The sequence below is a fragment of the Oncorhynchus tshawytscha genome, linkage group LG16 (genome assembly GCF_018296145.1).
Source record: "Oncorhynchus tshawytscha isolate Ot180627B linkage group LG16, Otsh_v2.0, whole genome shotgun sequence".
NCBI lineage: Eukaryota > Metazoa > Chordata > Actinopteri > Salmoniformes > Salmonidae > Oncorhynchus > Oncorhynchus tshawytscha.
In genome coordinates this window covers 46,003,586-46,020,471 of record NC_056444.1, presented here as the reverse complement: position 1 = coordinate 46,020,471, position 16,886 = coordinate 46,003,586, and the positions used below count along the sequence as shown (strand labels likewise).

General features: G+C 45.6%; 1 protein-coding gene across 8 annotated transcripts in view; it reads left to right on the top strand.

Moving 5' to 3' along the window:
* Positions 1-16,886, top strand: part of LOC112215744 (serine/threonine-protein kinase WNK2) — a 175,833-nt gene that overhangs the window by 150,993 nt on the left and 7,954 nt on the right. For 7 of the 8 annotated variants that reach the window (XM_024375092.2, XM_042299216.1, XM_024375091.2 and 4 more), the window contains 11 exons: positions 3,034-3,196; positions 3,295-3,411; positions 10,220-10,390; positions 12,440-12,491; positions 13,059-13,157; positions 13,471-14,342; positions 14,633-14,684; positions 14,817-14,875; positions 15,107-15,738; positions 15,998-16,215; positions 16,480-16,695. In XM_024375092.2, the coding sequence (XP_024230860.1) occupies positions 3,034-3,196; positions 3,295-3,411; positions 10,220-10,390; positions 12,440-12,491; positions 13,059-13,157; positions 13,471-14,342; positions 14,633-14,684; positions 14,817-14,875; positions 15,107-15,738; positions 15,998-16,215; positions 16,480-16,695 (2,651 nt within the window). The remainder of the gene's footprint in view (positions 1-3,033; positions 3,197-3,294; positions 3,412-10,219; positions 10,391-12,439; positions 12,492-13,058; positions 13,158-13,470; positions 14,343-14,632; positions 14,685-14,816; positions 14,876-15,106; positions 15,739-15,997; positions 16,216-16,479; positions 16,696-16,886) is intronic. The other variant, XM_024375088.2, reaches the window with a different exon arrangement.

Below are 16,886 nucleotides of genomic sequence, written 5' to 3'. Positions count from 1 at the left end.
TTCTGGGAACATCAGAAGGTGGGGGAAATTAACTATATTTTGGTAATCTGACCAATTGAACACTTAATGAATATGATGTCAGTTCGGTTGTCATCTGAGACATTCTCATCAATGATAAGATGACAAACTCTACAGTGGTAAGTCTACACATCAGAGTTATCGGATTTACATGGAATCGTTATTCAAACATTTAAATTGAACATGAAATTATTCGTGATGGGATGAAATGTAATTTTAGCTTCTAAAATGTGAGATTTGGGTTTTCATAAGTTTAGGGCTCTGCTCAATCAGTGGCCCGCCCCTGTGAAGGGACATGGACTATAAAACTTTTCAAACACGCCCTCCTCTCCCTTCCTATATAAAGCCTTGACGACAATATAACCTCCTGTTCTGAGGATGTGAGGACGACGGTCCGATGTCAGAATGGTTCAGATAATTACAGAACGAAGCCAACATCAGCGTGAGCTTTGGTTGCGAATGGTATGAACTCTGATTCACTACGGAAGTGATACCTCCTCGCCGTTGAGTTAGCAACAGCAGCTGCAAATGCAGGTTAGGAAGGCATACTCTGTTCCATCTACCACACAACGACGTTTTCAATTTACCAGCAGAGACATTCTTCAATGTATTCGGTTGGGCAACACGGCCTTCCATCTACCACCAACCTACCGAAGCGCAGCTCAGATTAAATATTTATTGCATTTTCCTTTTCCAAATGGGTGGTAATTTAGAATGGATAAGATTCTGTATTTACGATTGCACAGCTTCGCCCTTTGTTCCTCAGTCTTCCCGCTCTTTCACAAACGCCCGCTAGGGACGTTTTCGTTTATGATGTCATTTGTAATCAAGTTATGATTAATTATGTGTGTGTGTAATTCTGTGTGATTAGTTAGGTATTTAGTAAATAAATAATTAAGCCCAATTTTGTATTGCTGATTCAACTTGTTAGCCAGGGTTCGTGAAGAATTTACAACATTCAGATGAGACTGAATTAAGGTGACGATTAATACTGACTGCTATTGATGCAAAATATTACTAGGTCTTTAAGAGTTTATTCGGAAGATAACGGCTCTATAAATATTATTTCTTGGTGCCCCGGCTCTCTAGTTAATTCCATTTACATGATTAGCTCAATCAGGTAATATTAATTACGGATAAATTATTTTATAGAAAAGCATGTCACATCACTTAATCCGGCATAGCCAAAGTGACACGACACATGCATTGTTTATAAATTATGTCTGAGTGTGTCCCTGGCTACCAATGCATTTTCTTATAATAAGGAATTTGACATTATTTTTTACTTTTGATATTTAAGTATATTTAGAACCAAATACTTCTACACTTTTACTCATGTAGTATTTTACTGGGTGACTTTCACTTTTACTTGCTAAACTTTCTATTAAGGTATTTTTGACAATTGGGTACTTTTTCCACCACTGGCTTCATAATGTAAAATAATGTGACAGGTGAAATTAAGCACGCAATCTGCTTTATCGCCTAACGTATTGCATAAGTTGACTGCAGCTATTTACTTAAAGTAGCTACAAATATAATTTGTCTTTGAAAAAATTCTAAGAAATAGTTTCAACGGTACTGAAAAACTATACTGGGTATTTGGAAATAGCTACGGGATATATGATATACCGCCTAAGCCATTTTTTCTCCATCCCAACTGAGGGGCCTTTGTCAATGGAAAACTGTAAATCTTGGCCGGGAAGGGGCATGACTTCACTCGTGGGCTCTTGTTACAACATTAGAAAAGAAGGCTCTTTTTCAAACCAATTTCAGTTGTCAATGTGCTGCGTTGTGAAAATAAGAAGATATCATTCTTAATTCATGGCATGGTTTCTTTTTATCTAAATGTTGAATAGACATATAGCCTATACTACTCTGGAGTCATAAAAACAATTAAATCAATTAATTTTATTTGGCGGGGCACAGATCGGCTCTCAGAACAATTCTATGCGGGTGGGTCGGGTTGCGGAGAAGAATCTGCCCTGTTGTCCAGTATCGGGTGGGGCTCGGAATTGATGTGGCAGGCACTGGCGGGTGCGGCTAAAAAAAACTGACCTGTGCAGGACTCTACCCCTGAGGGTGCATGTTCAAATTGATAGCTAGCTACGTTTGCTATTTGCTCGTATCTGATATCTTAGCACCATGTTTATCTAGCCAGCTAGCTAGCATAGTAGCTAATATAGCTAGCTAACACCACAGATAAAAGGATTAGTTATTGTTATCTTTGCTAACAGGTAACTTGCTTATTGGCTAGCTTGCTTATTGCATGCATGTCCGGGCACATTGACACAAGCCTTTATTATTAGTGAATTAGCAAAACAAATATTTTCTACAGGAGTTCAATTTTGGTCGCTGTGTCAATTAATCCATTTCTCAATACTGCACCTTTCTGTTGGAGAATTTGCTAGCTTGCTGCTGCTGATTTTCCCAGTTAGACTTTCCTCAGCATTGTGAAGTGCTCGTGGCTCAGGCGGTGAGTGGCGGCTGGCATAGCAGCTATGTAGCGGGACTATCGGCAAAACCCATAGTGAAGTGCCGATAGACTAGAAAAAGCAAATATTGGCCCGATATATCGGCTAGGCCAATTTATGGGTCATTCTCTAGTTTAGGATATACTGTAGGCCTACCAATTTGGCTACGGAACCTACCAAATCTGGATACTGTTTCTTCAACCTAATATAAGTGTTAGAAAGATATGTGTTGTAACAAGACCCTTGTATCATGTTAGGATAAACAATTTCCCATGAGTGTGTGCGGGCCTACATTTATCTTGACTTTGCTCAACCACCTTGTTAAGCTTTTATTTTGATATGCACATTCTGTTGTCAATATCAGCCAACCCTGATAATTGAGCATCCGAGAAGTGCATACACTGTTCAAGTGCATTTTATATATATTGACTTTCAATGTATATTGACTTTCAGGCATTCGGGACTATCTCAAGCCATTGCATTTATAATGAGTTGGACTGTATAGTATGTCTCGCTTACTTTTTTTTCATCTTTCATGAACCAGTGTGAACTCCGACGCCACCTCAGGGAAGGAGATGAGCGACGGTAACGAGGGGACGCACGGATCAGGGAAGGGCGAGGGGAAGGTCCGGAAACATCACCGCCGCTCCACGCGCACCCGCTCACGCCAGGACAAGATCAACAAGCCCAAACTCAGCATGCTCAATGTGAGTACCGCACATCCATTTATAGTAGTCTTAGTAGATCAATCGGCACACATCCATGTCTCTTGACACCTGTTCCTCTCTGGTTTCTGCCTGGACAGGTGTGTTATACAGGGGATAAGATGGTGGAGTGTCAGCTGGAGACACACAACCACAAGATGGTTACCTTCAAGTTCGACCTGGATGGAGACGCACCTGAGGAGATAGCCACTTACATGGTATGGGTAGAGTACAGTCGTGGCCAAAAGTTTTGAGAATGACACAAATATTAATTTTCACACAGTTTGCTGCTTCAGTGTCTTTAGATATTTTGTCAGATGTTACTATGGAATACTGAAGTATAATTACAAGCATTTCATAAGTGTCAAATGCTTTTATTGACAATGACATGAAGTTGATGCGAAGAGTCAATATTTAAAGTGTTGACCCTTCTTTTTCAAGACCTCTGCAATCCACCCTGGCATGCTGTCAATTAACTTCTGGGCCACATCCTGACTGATGGCAGCCCATTCTTGCATAATCAATGCTTGGGGTTTGTCAGAATTTGTGGGTTTTTGTTTGTCCACCCGCCTCTTGAGGATTGACCACAAGTTCTCAATGGGATTAAGGTCTGGGGAGTTTCCTAGTCAGGCTTATTGAGGTAGTATGTACATGTGGGTATGGTTAAAGTGACTGTGCATATATGATGAACAGAGAGTAGCAGTAGTGTAAAAAGAGGGGTTGGCGGGTGGTGGGACACAATGCAGACAGCCCGGTTAGCCAATGTGCGGGAGCACTGGTTGGTCGGGCCAATCGAGGTAGTATGTACATGACTGTATAGTTAAAGTGACTATGCATATAAGATAAACAGAGAGTAGCAGCAGCGTAAAAGAGGGGTTGGGGGAGGCACACAATGCAAATAGTCCGGGTAACCATTTGGTTACTTGTTCAGGAGTCTTATGGCTTGGGGGTAAAAACTGTTGAAGCCTTTTTGTCCTAGACTTGGCACTCCGGTACCGCTTGCCATGCGGTAGTAGAGAGAACAGTCTATGACTGGGCTGGCTGAGGTCTTTGACAATTTTCAGGGCCTTCGTCTGACACCGCCTGGTGTAGAGATCCTGGATGGCAGGCAGCTTGCTTTGATGTACTGGGCCGTACGCACTACCCTCTGAAGTGCCTTGCGGTCGGAGGCCGAGCAATTGCCCTACCGGGCAGTGATGCAACCGGTCAAAATGCTCTCGATGTTGCAGCTGTAGAACCTTTTGAGGATTTCAGAACCCATGCCAAATCTTTTTAGATTCCTGAGGGGGAATAGGCTTTGTCGTGCCCTCTTCACAAGTGTCTTGGTGTGTTTGGACCATTCTAGTTTGTTGTTGATGTGGACACCAAGGAATTTGAAGCTCTCAACCGGCTCCACTACAGCCCCGTTGTTGAGAATGGGGACGTGCTCGGTGCTCCTTTTCCTGTAGTCCACCATCATCTCCTTGGTCTTGGTTACGTTGAGGGATAGGTTGTTATTCTGGCACCACCCGGCCAGGTCTCTGACCTCCTCCCTATAGGCTGTCTCGTCGTTGTTGGGGATCAGGCCTACCACTGTTGTGTCATCAGCAAACTTAATGATGGTGTTGGAGTCGTGCCTGGCCATGCAGTCGGAGGTGAACAGGGAGTACAGGAGGGGACTGAGCACGCACCCCTGGGGGTGTTGAGGATCAGCGTGGCAGATGTGTTGCTACCTACCCTCACCACCTGGAGGCGGCCTATCAGGAAGTCCAGGATCCAGTTGCAGGGGGAGGTGTTTAGTCCCAGGTTCCTTAGCTTAGTGATAAGCTTTGAGGGTACTATAGTGTTGAATGCTGAGCTGGAGTCAATGAATATCATTTTCACATAGGTGTTCCTTTTGTCCAAGTGGGAAAGGGCAGTGTGGAGTGCAATAGAGATTGCATCATCTGTGGATCTGTTTGGACGGTATGCAAATTGGAGTGGGTCTAGGGTTTCTGGGATAATGGTGTTGATGTGAGCCATGACCAGCCTTTCAAAGCACTTCATGGCTACGGACGTGAGTGCCACGGGCACAGGGACTATGGTGGTCTGCTTGAGGCATGTTGGTATTACAGACTCAATCAGGGACATGTTGAAAATGTCAGTGAAGACACCTGCCAGTTGGTCAGCACATGCCCGGAGCACACGTCCTGGTAATCCATCTGGCCCCGCAGCCTTGTGAATGTTGACCTGTTTCACCTGTCGGTACCTCCCCGCAGCCAGTGAAAGTGCAGGGCGCCAAATTCAAAACAACAAAAATCTCATAATTAAAATTCCTCAAGCATACAAGTATTTTACACCATTTTAAAGATACAATGCTCATTAATCCAGCCACAGTGTCTGATTTCAAAAAGCATGTATAGCGAAAGCACCACAAACAATTATGTTAGGTCACCACCAAGCCACAGAGAAACACAGCCATTTTTTTCAGCCAAAGTGAGGAGTCACAAAAAGCAGAAAGAGATGAAGATCATCAAAGGTTAGTGATTCATTTTATCAGGTGACACTCATAGGACGTCATGTTACACAATACATGTATGTTTTGTTTGATAAAGTTCATACAAAAAAATCTGAGTTTACATTGGCGCGTTACGTTCAGTAGTTCTAAAACATGCATTGATTTTGCAGAGCCACATCAATTTACAGAAATACTCATAATAAACATTGATAAAGATACGACTATACATGGAACTTTAGATAAACTTCTCCTTAATGCAACCGCTGTGTCAGATTTTTTTTTTTTTACTTTACGGAGAAAGCAAACCATGCAATAATCTGAGTACAGCCTTTAGACAACAAAGCAGCCAACAAGATACCCACCATATTGGGTAGTCAACATTACTCAGAAATAGCATTTTAAATATTCACTTACCTTTGATGATCTTCATCAGAATGCACTCCCAGGAATCCCAGTTCCATCATAAATGTTTTGATTTGTTCAATAATGTCCATCAGTTTTGTCCAAATATCTTCTTTTGTTAGGGCGTTTGGTAAACAAATCCAAAAACGTTTTCAGGTTTCGTCGGACGAAAAGTTCAAAAAGTTCCGTTACAGCCTGTAGAAACATGCCAACCTAGGTATGGAATCAATCTTTATGATGTTAACATAAAACTTCATTCATGTTCCAACCGGACAATTCCTTTGTCTGTACAAATTAAGTGGAACCTTTCACATGAGCGCGCCAGACCGAGGCTGTGGCACTCTGCCAGACCACTCACTCAAAGAGCCCTTATGAGCCTCTCCTTTTAGAGTAGAATCCTCAAAACAGGTTCTAAATACTGTTGACATCTAGTGGAAGCCTTGGGAAGTGAAACATAACTAATATCACCCTGTATCTTCAATGGGGGCTGAAACCTCAGATATCCCACTTCCTGGTTGGATTTTTCTCAGGTTTTCGCCTGCCATATGAGATCTGTTATACTCACAGACATCATTCAAACAGTTTTAGAAACGTCAGAGTGTTTTCTATCCGATACTAATAATAATATGCATATATTAGCATCTGGGACAGAGTAGGAGGCAGTTCACTCTGGGCACTCAATTCATCCAAAAGTGAAAATGCTGCCCCCTATCCCAAAAAGGTTAAAGGACTTACTCACGTTGGCTACGGAGAGCGTGATCACACAGTCGTCCGGAACAGCAGATGCTCTCATGCATGCCTCAGTGTTGCTTGCCTCAAAGCGAGCATAGAAGTGATTTAGCTCGTCTGGTAGGCTCGTGTTATTGGGCAGCTCGCGGCTGTGCTTCCCTTTGTAGTCTGTAATAGTTTGCAAGCCCTGCCACATCTGACGAGCGTCGGAGCCGGTGAGGTATAATTCAATCTTAGCCCTGTATTGACGCTTTGCCTGTTTGATGGTTCATCGCAGGGCATAGCGGGATTTCTTGTAAGCTTCCAGGTTAGAGTCCCGCATCTTGAAAGCGGCAGCTCTACCCTTTAGCTCAGTGCGAATGTTGCCTGTAATCCATGGCTTCTGGTTGGGGTATGTACTGTCACTGTGAGGACGACGTCCTCAATGCACTTATTGATAAAGCCAGTGACTGATGTGGTGTATTCCTCAATGTCATCGGAAGAATCTCGGAACATGTTCCAGTCTGTGATTAGCAAAACAGTCCTGTAGTTTAGCATCTGCGTCATCTGACCATTTTTTGATAGACTGAGTCACTGGTGCTTCCTGCTTTAATTTTTGCTTGTAAACAGGAATCAGGAGGATAGAGTTGTGGTCGGATTTACCAAATGGAGGGCAAGGGAGAGCTCTGTACGCATCTCTGTGTGTGGAGTACAGGTGATCTAGAATTTATTTCCCTCTGGTTGCACATTTAACATGTTGATAGAGATTTGGTTGAACTGATTTAAGCTTCCCTGCATTAAAGACTCCGGCCACTAGGAGCGCCGCCTCTGGGTGAGTGGTTTCCTGTTTGCTTATTTCCTTATACAGCTGGCTGAGTGCGGTCTTAGTGTCGGCATCTGTCTGTGGTGGTAAATAAACAGCCACAACAAGTATATCTGAGAACTCTCTATACTCCAGGCGGGCAAAATCTAGCTCAGATTTCATGCACCAGCTGTTGTTTACAAATCTGCACAGACCGCCCCCCCTGCTCTTACCGGAGTGTGCTGTTCTATCCTGCCGGTGCAGCGTGTATCCCGCTAGCTGAATATCCATGTCGTCATTCAAACACGATTCCGTGAAACATAGGATATTACAGTTTTTGATGTCCCGTTGGTAGGATATTCGTGATCGTACCTCGTCTAGTTTATTGTCCAATCATTGCACGTTGGCGAGTAATATTGACGGTAACTGCAGCTTTCCTGGTTGCCTTCTGCGGGACCGGACGAGGCATCCAACTCTTCTTCCTCTGCGTCGCTTCCTTTTGCGAATAATTGGGATGTCTGCCCTGTGGGGTGTTTGGAGAATATCGTGTGTCCTGCTTGCTGCTGTTGTTGTTGAAAAAATCTTTGTCTAAGCCGAGGTGAGTGATTGCTGTCATTATATCTAGAAGCTCTTTTCTTCCGTAAGATACGGTTGCAGAAACATTATGTAGAAAATCATTTACAAATATCGCGGGAAAAAAACATAATAGCACAATTGGTTAGGAGACCGTAAAACAGCGGCCATCTCCTCCGGCTCCATTTTGTTCTTAGGCAAAATTGTGAGTGAGCCCACTGCCTTGGCTGAGAAGTAACCCCACACATGAATGGTCTCAGGATGCTTTACTGTTGGCATGACACAGAACTGATGGTAGCGCTCACCTTGTCTTCTCCGGACAAGCTTTTTTCCGGATGCCCCAAACAATCGGAAAGGGGATTCATCAGAGAAAATGACTTTACCCCAGTCTTCAGCATTCCAATCCTTGTACCTTCTGCAGAATAACAGTCTGTCCCTGATGTTTTTCCTGGAGAGAAGTGGCTTCTTTGCTCCCCTTTTTGACACCAGGCCATCCTCAAAGTCTTCGCCACACTGCGTGCAGATGCACTCACACCTGCCTGCTGCCATTCCTGAGCAAGCTCTGTACTAGTGGTGCCCCGATCCCGCAGCTGAATCAACTTTAGGAGACGGTCCTGGCACTTGCTGGACTTTCTTGTGCGCCCTGAAGCCTTCTTCACAACAATTTAACCGCTCTCCTTGAAGTTCTTGATGATCTGATAAATGGTTGATTTAGGTGCAATCTGTGAAGCCCTTTTTGTGCAAAGCAATGATGACGGCACGTGTTTCCTTGCAGGTGAACATGGTTGACAGAGGAAGAACAATGATTCCAAGCACCACCCTCCTTTTGAAGCTTCCAGTCTGTTATTCGACCTCAATCAGCATGACAGTGATCTCCAGCCTTGTCCGCGTCAACACTCACACCTGTGTTAATGAGAGAATCACTGACATGATGTCAGCTGGTCCTTTTGTGGCAGGGCTGAAATGCAGTTGAAATGTTTTTGGGGATTCAGTTCATTTGCATGGCAAATAGGGACATTGCAATTTATCTGATCACTCTTCATAACATTCTCGAGTATATGCAAATTGCCATCATACAAACTGAGGCAGCAGACTGTGTGAACATTTATATTTGTGTCATTCTCTAAATTTTGGCCACGACCCCGTCCCCCCCCACACACACACTAACTTTGGAAATCTTGAATATCTAAACACCTACACAGATGCACGCTTAGCAACAAACACGCCAGAAAACCTCTGTTACCCTTTATCCGCCTGCCTCTTAAATTCGGTGTGTGTGCTCTCTATGCCTAGCTCTAAGTGAGGGAGATGCTCTTTGATGTTCCAGGGCACTGAAACTCTGTTCACTGCACTGCAGCGAAAACTCCCCTCTCTCACTAAAAACCTCAGCCCTATTAATTTTGGACCGATATGCTTTTTTCGTACGTGGATTACACATTTTGTTGCAAATCATTTTTTGTTTCATTCCCCCAAAATTGAAATATTTCTCCAAAACTGGTGCCTATGGCCGTGCTTTGGATAGGCAGGTGTCAAACACCATCACATAGGCCTAGCCCAATTTGATTTCTTATATATTTTACCCCCTTTTTTCTCCCCAATTTCCATCTTGTCTCATTGCTGCATCTCCCCAACAGGCTCGGGAGGCGAAGGTCGAGTCATGCGTCCTCCGACACATGATCAGCCAAGCCGCGCTTCTTAACACCCGCCCGCTTACCCCGGAAGCCAGCGTTCACCTGACAACCGAGGTCAACCTACAGGCGCCTGGCCCGCCACAAGGAGTCGCTAGAACGCGATGAGCCAAGTAAAGCCCCCCAGACAATCCCTTCCCTAACCCGCTGGGCCAATTGTACGCAGCCCTATGGGACTCCCGATCACGGCCAGTTGTGATACAGCTCGGGAATGAACCAGGGTCTGTAGTGACGCCTCTAGCACTGCGATGTAGTGCCTTAGACCGCTGCGCCAAGGCCTAGCACAATTTTTATCGAAGGACAGTCGACGGGACTGTTTATTATACATTTTTCAGGGGATTTGACATTGATGGATGGTGTCTATTTTTGTCTGTTAGGTGGAGAATGACTTCATCCTGCTCCTGGAGAAGGATATGTTTATAGAGCAGTTAAAGGATATTGTGGACAAGGCTGAGGACATGCTGAGTGAGGACACGGAGGGGGAAAGGATTTCTGACCACGTGGGCAGTCCCCAGCAGAGCCACGGAGCAGTCATACTGGGGGGAGAGGTGAGGAGGGATGGAGGGATTTTGAAGTAACAGAGTTATCGGGGAGAGGTGCAGGTGGCCAGTCCCAGATGCATTGTCCAACACTCAATATTACTTAGTGAGCAGTAGAGGTCGACCGATTATGATTTTTCAACACCGGTTCCGATTATTGGAGAACCCAAAAAAAGCCGATACCGATTAATCGGCCGTGGTTTTTTTTTTGTAATAATGACAATTACAACAATACTGAATTAACACTTATTTTAACTTAATATAATACATCAATAAAATCAATTTAGCCTCAAATAAATTAAACATGTTCAATTTGGTTTAAATAATGCAAAAACAAAGTGTTGGAGAAGAACGTAAAAGTGCAATATAATATGTGCCATGTAAGAAAGCTAACGTTTAAGTTCCTTGCTCAGAACATGGGAACCAATGAAAGCTGGTGGTTCCTTTTAACATGAGTCTTCAATATTCCCAGGTAAGAAGTTTTAGGTTGTAGTTATTATAGGACTATTTCCCTCTATACCATTTGTATTTCATTAACCTTTGACTATTGGATGTTTTTATAGGCACTTTAGTATTGCCAGTGTAACAGCATAGCTTCTGTCCCTCTCCTTGCTTCAACCAGGAACACAACGACAACAGCCACCCTCGAAGCAGCGTTACCCATGCAGAGCAAGGGGAACAACCACTCCAAGTCTCAGAGCAAGTGATGTTTGAAACGCTATTAGCGCGCACCCCGCTAACTAGCTAGCCATTTCACATCGGTTACACCAGCCTAATCTCAGGAGTTGACAGGCTTGAAGTCATAAACAGCGCAATGCTTGATGCACAACGAGGAGCTGCTGGCAAAACGCACAAGCCTGCTGTTGCCTACCACCACTCAGTCAGATACTTGTATGCTTGTATGCTCAGTCAGATTATGTGCAAAGCAGGACACGCTAGATAAACTAGTAATATCATCAACCATGTGTAGTTAACTAGTGATTATGATTGATTGATTGATTGTTTTTTATAAGATAAGTTTAATGCTAGCTAGCAACTTACCTTGGCTTACTGCATTCGCGTAAAAGGCAGTCTGCCAGCAGCATACCACCCTGCATACCACTGCTGGCTTGCTTCTGAAGCTAGGCAGAGTTGGTCCTGGTCAGTTCCTGGATGGGAGACCAGATGCTGCTGGAAGTGGTGTTGGAGGGCCAGTAGGAGGCCCTCTTTCCTCTGGTCTAAAAAATATCCCAATGTCCCAGGGCAGTGATTGGGGACACTGCCCTGTGTAGGGTGCCGTCTTTCAGATGGGATGTTAAACGGGTGTCCTGACTCTGAGGTCATTAAAGATCCCATGGCACTTATTGTAAGAGTAGGGGTGTTAACCCCAGTGTCCTGGCTAAATTCCCAATCTGGCCCTCAAACCATCACGGTCACCTAATAATCCCCAGTTTACAATTGGCTCATTCATCCCCCTCCTCTCACCTGTAACTATTCCCCAGGTCGTTGCTGCAAATGAGAACGTGTTCTCAGTCAACTTACCTGGTAAAATAACGGATAAATAAATAAAATAACGGATAAATAAATAAAATAAAGTCTCCTTGTGGAGTGCAACGAGAGGCAGATGGTTATAGCGTTGGACCAGTTAACTGTAAGGTTGCAAGATTATATCCCCCGAGCTGACAAGGTGAAAATCTGTCGTTCTGCCCCTGAATGAGCCAGTTAACCCACTGTTCCTAGGCCGTCATTAAAAATAAGAATGTGTTCTTAACTGACTTGCCAAGTTAAATAAAGATTAAATAAAGGTGTAAAAAAAATATTTAAAAAAAAAAAGTTTTCTTTATCGGCCAAATCGGTGTCCAAAAATACAGATTTCCGATTGTTATGAAAACTTGAAATCGGCCATTCCGATTAATCGGTCGACCTCTAGTGAGCAGGACAGCCACTGCCAAGATAGAAACGTCGTTGCTGATGGGACACTTTTGGCTAACCTAATTTGTCAGCCGGGGCCAACACAGTGACATTGTTGAGAGAACCCTTTCAAGCTTCATTGTCTCCAACAATTCTCTCCCTTTTTAGGGTACAAAGACGGCTACACCTAATTCACCACAACTTGTCTACCAGCAGAACGGTAGGGCTTCGCTACCTCCTGGTGTGAAGGTGAAGGCTTTTGCTCTAGCCCAGCTGTAACATCGATACAGAATATTAACTAATCATGGTCTTCAAATTAGTTTTAATGATGCATGTAACAGATAAGTTGGAACAAATGGTCTTGCAGGACCCCTAATATACAATCTTCTCTCCAACCCACTACAGATACATTACATAGTACATTACAGCCTCTCTGTGACTCTGGTGAACCTCAGACACAGCACATTTCCTGCCTCAGTAGATTTGTATGCTCTGGGAGGTTATTGTGGTCAGGAGTGATGGAGAGGAGGATTAGAGGATGACTGGGTTATATCTCTCTCTAGCTCTCAATCACTCTTTCCTTTTACATCTCTGTCCTATCGTCCCTCAGTCCTATCTTTGCATCTCCCCCAATCAATCTCTCTATCCCCCATGCTCACAAATTCATATAAACTATCTGTAGATCATCTGCATTTGAGTGCATGTCTGTCTTTCTCTATAGAGCTATCTTACTGTTGCTACTAGATCTGTATCTATGAGCGTGTTTCTTTGTCTGTGTCCTTGGCAGTCCTCCACACTGGGAAGCGCTGGTTCATCATCTGCCCCGTGGCCGAGACGCCCACGCCAGACAGAGAGAGGACTCTATCAGACACCTCTACAACCAAGGGTGCACACACACACCCATCCATACACACACGTACACACAATCAAACGTACGTACACACACGCACACAGCAGAGTGGGTGAATAAAGCTGTGTATTAGTGTCTGTGTGTGTCTGAGCTAATGTGTGTGTTGTATGTGTGCGTAAGGGTCAGTTATGTAATGCAAGCACTGCAGTGGCTGTGGTGAAAGGTAGGCTTTGCACTCCAACTGACAGAGCTCTGATTGGGGAAGACAAGTGATGATGCAACACACCAACAGGACATATATCTCCTTGACTCCAGTCTTTAACTCTCTTCTCACCTCTCTCCCCTACAGAGGCTCCTGTCACATCATTGTCTAGGTCCAGTTGCAGTACTACTCCGCCAGTGTCTGCCCCAACTCCTGTTCTTGCCCTGACCACCACACCCCCTACTCCAGGCCCCTCTGCACCTCAAAGCTCTGTCCAGTCTCAGGACACCAACGTAGGCAAGGCCAGAGTTCAGCAGCCCCAGGCCTCTGGAACCAAACCCTCCAGCACCAGTGCTACGACTGCTGCCATGGACCGCCACGACTCTCTTTCAGGCAGCAAACCCTGCATCTCCATGGTAACAGACATCCCATGCTGCCCCATCGTCCCACCTGTGTCCCTGGATGTGAATGGGGCGGGACATAAAGGGGTGAGTGGCACTTCCTCATGTCTACCCAATCAGGAGGCCAGCCTGTCAGGAGACCCTCCCCTGGACTCCCACCAGCCAGTGGTCCTGCAGCAGCCCTATGCCATGCCAAGCATGGTGGGTGGAGGATGTGGAGCCAGAACACCATCACAGCCCCAGAGTCCTGCCCACCAGGCGTCCCAGCAGCAGGATGGACCTGGGGGGTCTGGGAGTGGAGGTGGTTGCGGCCTGGGGGAGTCTGATGGAGAGGGCCCGCCCAGGGTGGAGTTTGTGGACCGTACCATCAAGACTCTGGATGAGAAGCTGAGGAACCTGCTGTACCAGGAGTATGCCCAATCTGCTCCCTCCAGCACCGCCTCCGACCTCCAGGGCTCCAACACAGAGGGGATCAGCTCTCCCCCTGTCTCTGACTGCCAGACCACCTCTGGGGGGGGGCTCTCCAGGAAGGGAGAGGTGCTGGTAAAGATGCACTGTGTGTCTGTGTCCGCCAGATATTCGGATTGGGGCAGCAGCAGCGTTTTATCTGATGGAGGGGTGTGTGTTTGTATGAATCCTTGGTGTAATATTGATTCAGCCATCGAATGTAATCACTGGCCTTTAGTGTGACTGATACTGCATTTAGCAGAGGAAGTACAGCTCAGGGCTGCTAGCCAGATAGTCCATTATACTCTGCACCCCTGGCAGTTTGATCTCTGATGTGGGTTGAGTGGTGTGTGTGTGTGGGTGGGTGCTGATATGTTTAGACAAAGCAGGCGTCATAGAAGGATAATGGCTAGACTGATTCACAAGTTTTTTTTCATTCAATATTTATTTCTCATTTTCAGCCTCAGATTCCTGAGCGTACTGATAGTTTGGGTACATTGAGTGACTCTGCAGGTAAATTACATCACAAACACAATTTTATATGCTATATTATGTATTGTGTAGTATTCATTTGTACTATTTAGGATAAACCCCCAAAGTGATTCCTACTTTTTAAAAGTTGACCTTGAATTGTATTTTGTTAAGGATTGTTGAACAGGAGAGACTTTGTGGGCAGTTCCTATGTCTCCAAGAGCCGCTTTCAGGTAACAATTTACTTTAATCCCTCTCACTTAAACAAATACAAACATTCTGAATACGAACTCTCTTCAATAAACTACATTTGACTTTGATTAAAGTGAACACGTTTTATGTAACTGTTTGTCCTCAAGATTTAGATCTATTAAATCAGTTAACTGAATAATTCTCAATTTACTCCCTAGTTGTTTTTTTTAATATAGTTTATTCAGATTCTATTTGATCACTATGTCCTCCAGATCATCCCCACTCCTCTGGACGTCATCCGTCGTTTAGAGAAGGGCAGAAGTCGCAGTTCCCCGGCTCCCTCTAGTGGTTCGGGGGGCTCTCGCGCCGCAGACGAGGGGGGCAGCCCACGAGACCAGGGGTGTATGGTCGTGGGTAGGTTCTCAGTGATGACCGCTGAAGAGGGTGCGGAAAACGCCCCCAAACCCCCCTGTAGTAACCGCTACTCAGCCCCCCCAGACTTGTACCAGGACACCACCGCCTCTAGCCCCAACGCCACCCCCAGCCTGCTCCCACGTGCCCACACTGCTGACGCTGCCACCAACCACTCCTTTCACTTCGACTCTGACTCGGGGGAGGAGGACACCAGCAGTTTAGCCCCTCCCCTTGCCCACCACAAGCCTCCGGCTCATGCCCTCCCGGAACACAGCGGAAGTGACCTCATGAAGAGGGCGGTGGCCTTCCTGCGCCGCACTGGCCGCAGCAGTGTGCAGAGTTCTGATTCGCCGAGCCGGCAATCCGTGGTAGCGAATGGCCACACCGTCCTGCCGCCTGGACCCGGCCATGTATCATACGTCAGCAGTGACAACGACTCTGAGTTTGAGGATGCGGACATGAGGAAGGAGCTGCAGAGGCTGAGGGAGAAGTATGTACACACATATGCATTCATAGTCGTACACACACAAAGGGTCTAAGTCAACCCATTGATATATAGCAAACTATTAACCATTGTAACCTTCATAGCCCTGGATAGGTGTGTATCCCATTAAACACTGCTAGTTAGTGAACTTTTAAAATTGTACGAGACAATATAAATGACAGTTCCTGTCCCTGTTAAAGAGAGAAATGGAATACATTGTAGTATGCAGATTTTCCCTTTCTCAATCTCTCTTTTTTCTCCTCAGACACATGAAGGAGATCTCTGAGCTGCAGGCGTTCCAGAGGAGTGAGATAGAGCGTCTGTATAAAGAGCTGGGGAAAGCCCTGCCGCCTGGTGTAGGCCTGTTGCACGCTGCTCCCCCTAGTGGCCGCAGACGCAAGGTCAGCAAACACAAGCTGAAGGCAGGCAAGCTGCTCAACCCCATGGTGCAGCAGCTGAAAAACAACCTGAATACCACCACCGGTGAGGGGAAATGTGTCAGAGTGGTGAGAAGAGGGTAGAGGGGTGTGTGGTGGATAGAGTGAAAGGTGGGGTGAGGAGGAAAAGAGTGACATGTCTCTGTGAGAGAGGGAGGGAATGGAAGAGAGAAAGGGGTTTGTGAGCTGTCCTGAGAAAGGGGAACTGAGAGAGGAAGATTGGGAGGATTGGAAATGTGGTAATATCAAGAAATGAATCACCAATTCACTCTAAAGCTGCTTCTGGCTTATCCAGTATTTCTCTCTGAAGGTGAGAACGCACCGAGCTCGTCTGGCTCTCCAGCTAAGAGCTCCATTGTGTCTGACGGCTCGGCCCGCTCCAGTGGCAGCAGCAGTACCAGTGGCACTCGGCCCGGCAAGGCCCCAGAATCTGTCCAGACCCAGCAGCCCTGCTCTCTCAAGGGCTCGTTCTCTTCTGACAACATCTACGGTGGAGGCATGGCCACACACGTAGGCCCAGGGCAAGGTACCTGCACGCACATGCATGCAGGACAAGTACACACAGTACACGTCCACAGTGAGGAGTACCACACACATTTGGTGCTTAGTAAGCTTCAAACACACACATAGGATTCACGCAATATACCAAATGCAAATACACCCAAACACGTGTCACTTACTCAAACACCCATTTGAGGAACAACCAACAACTCAGCT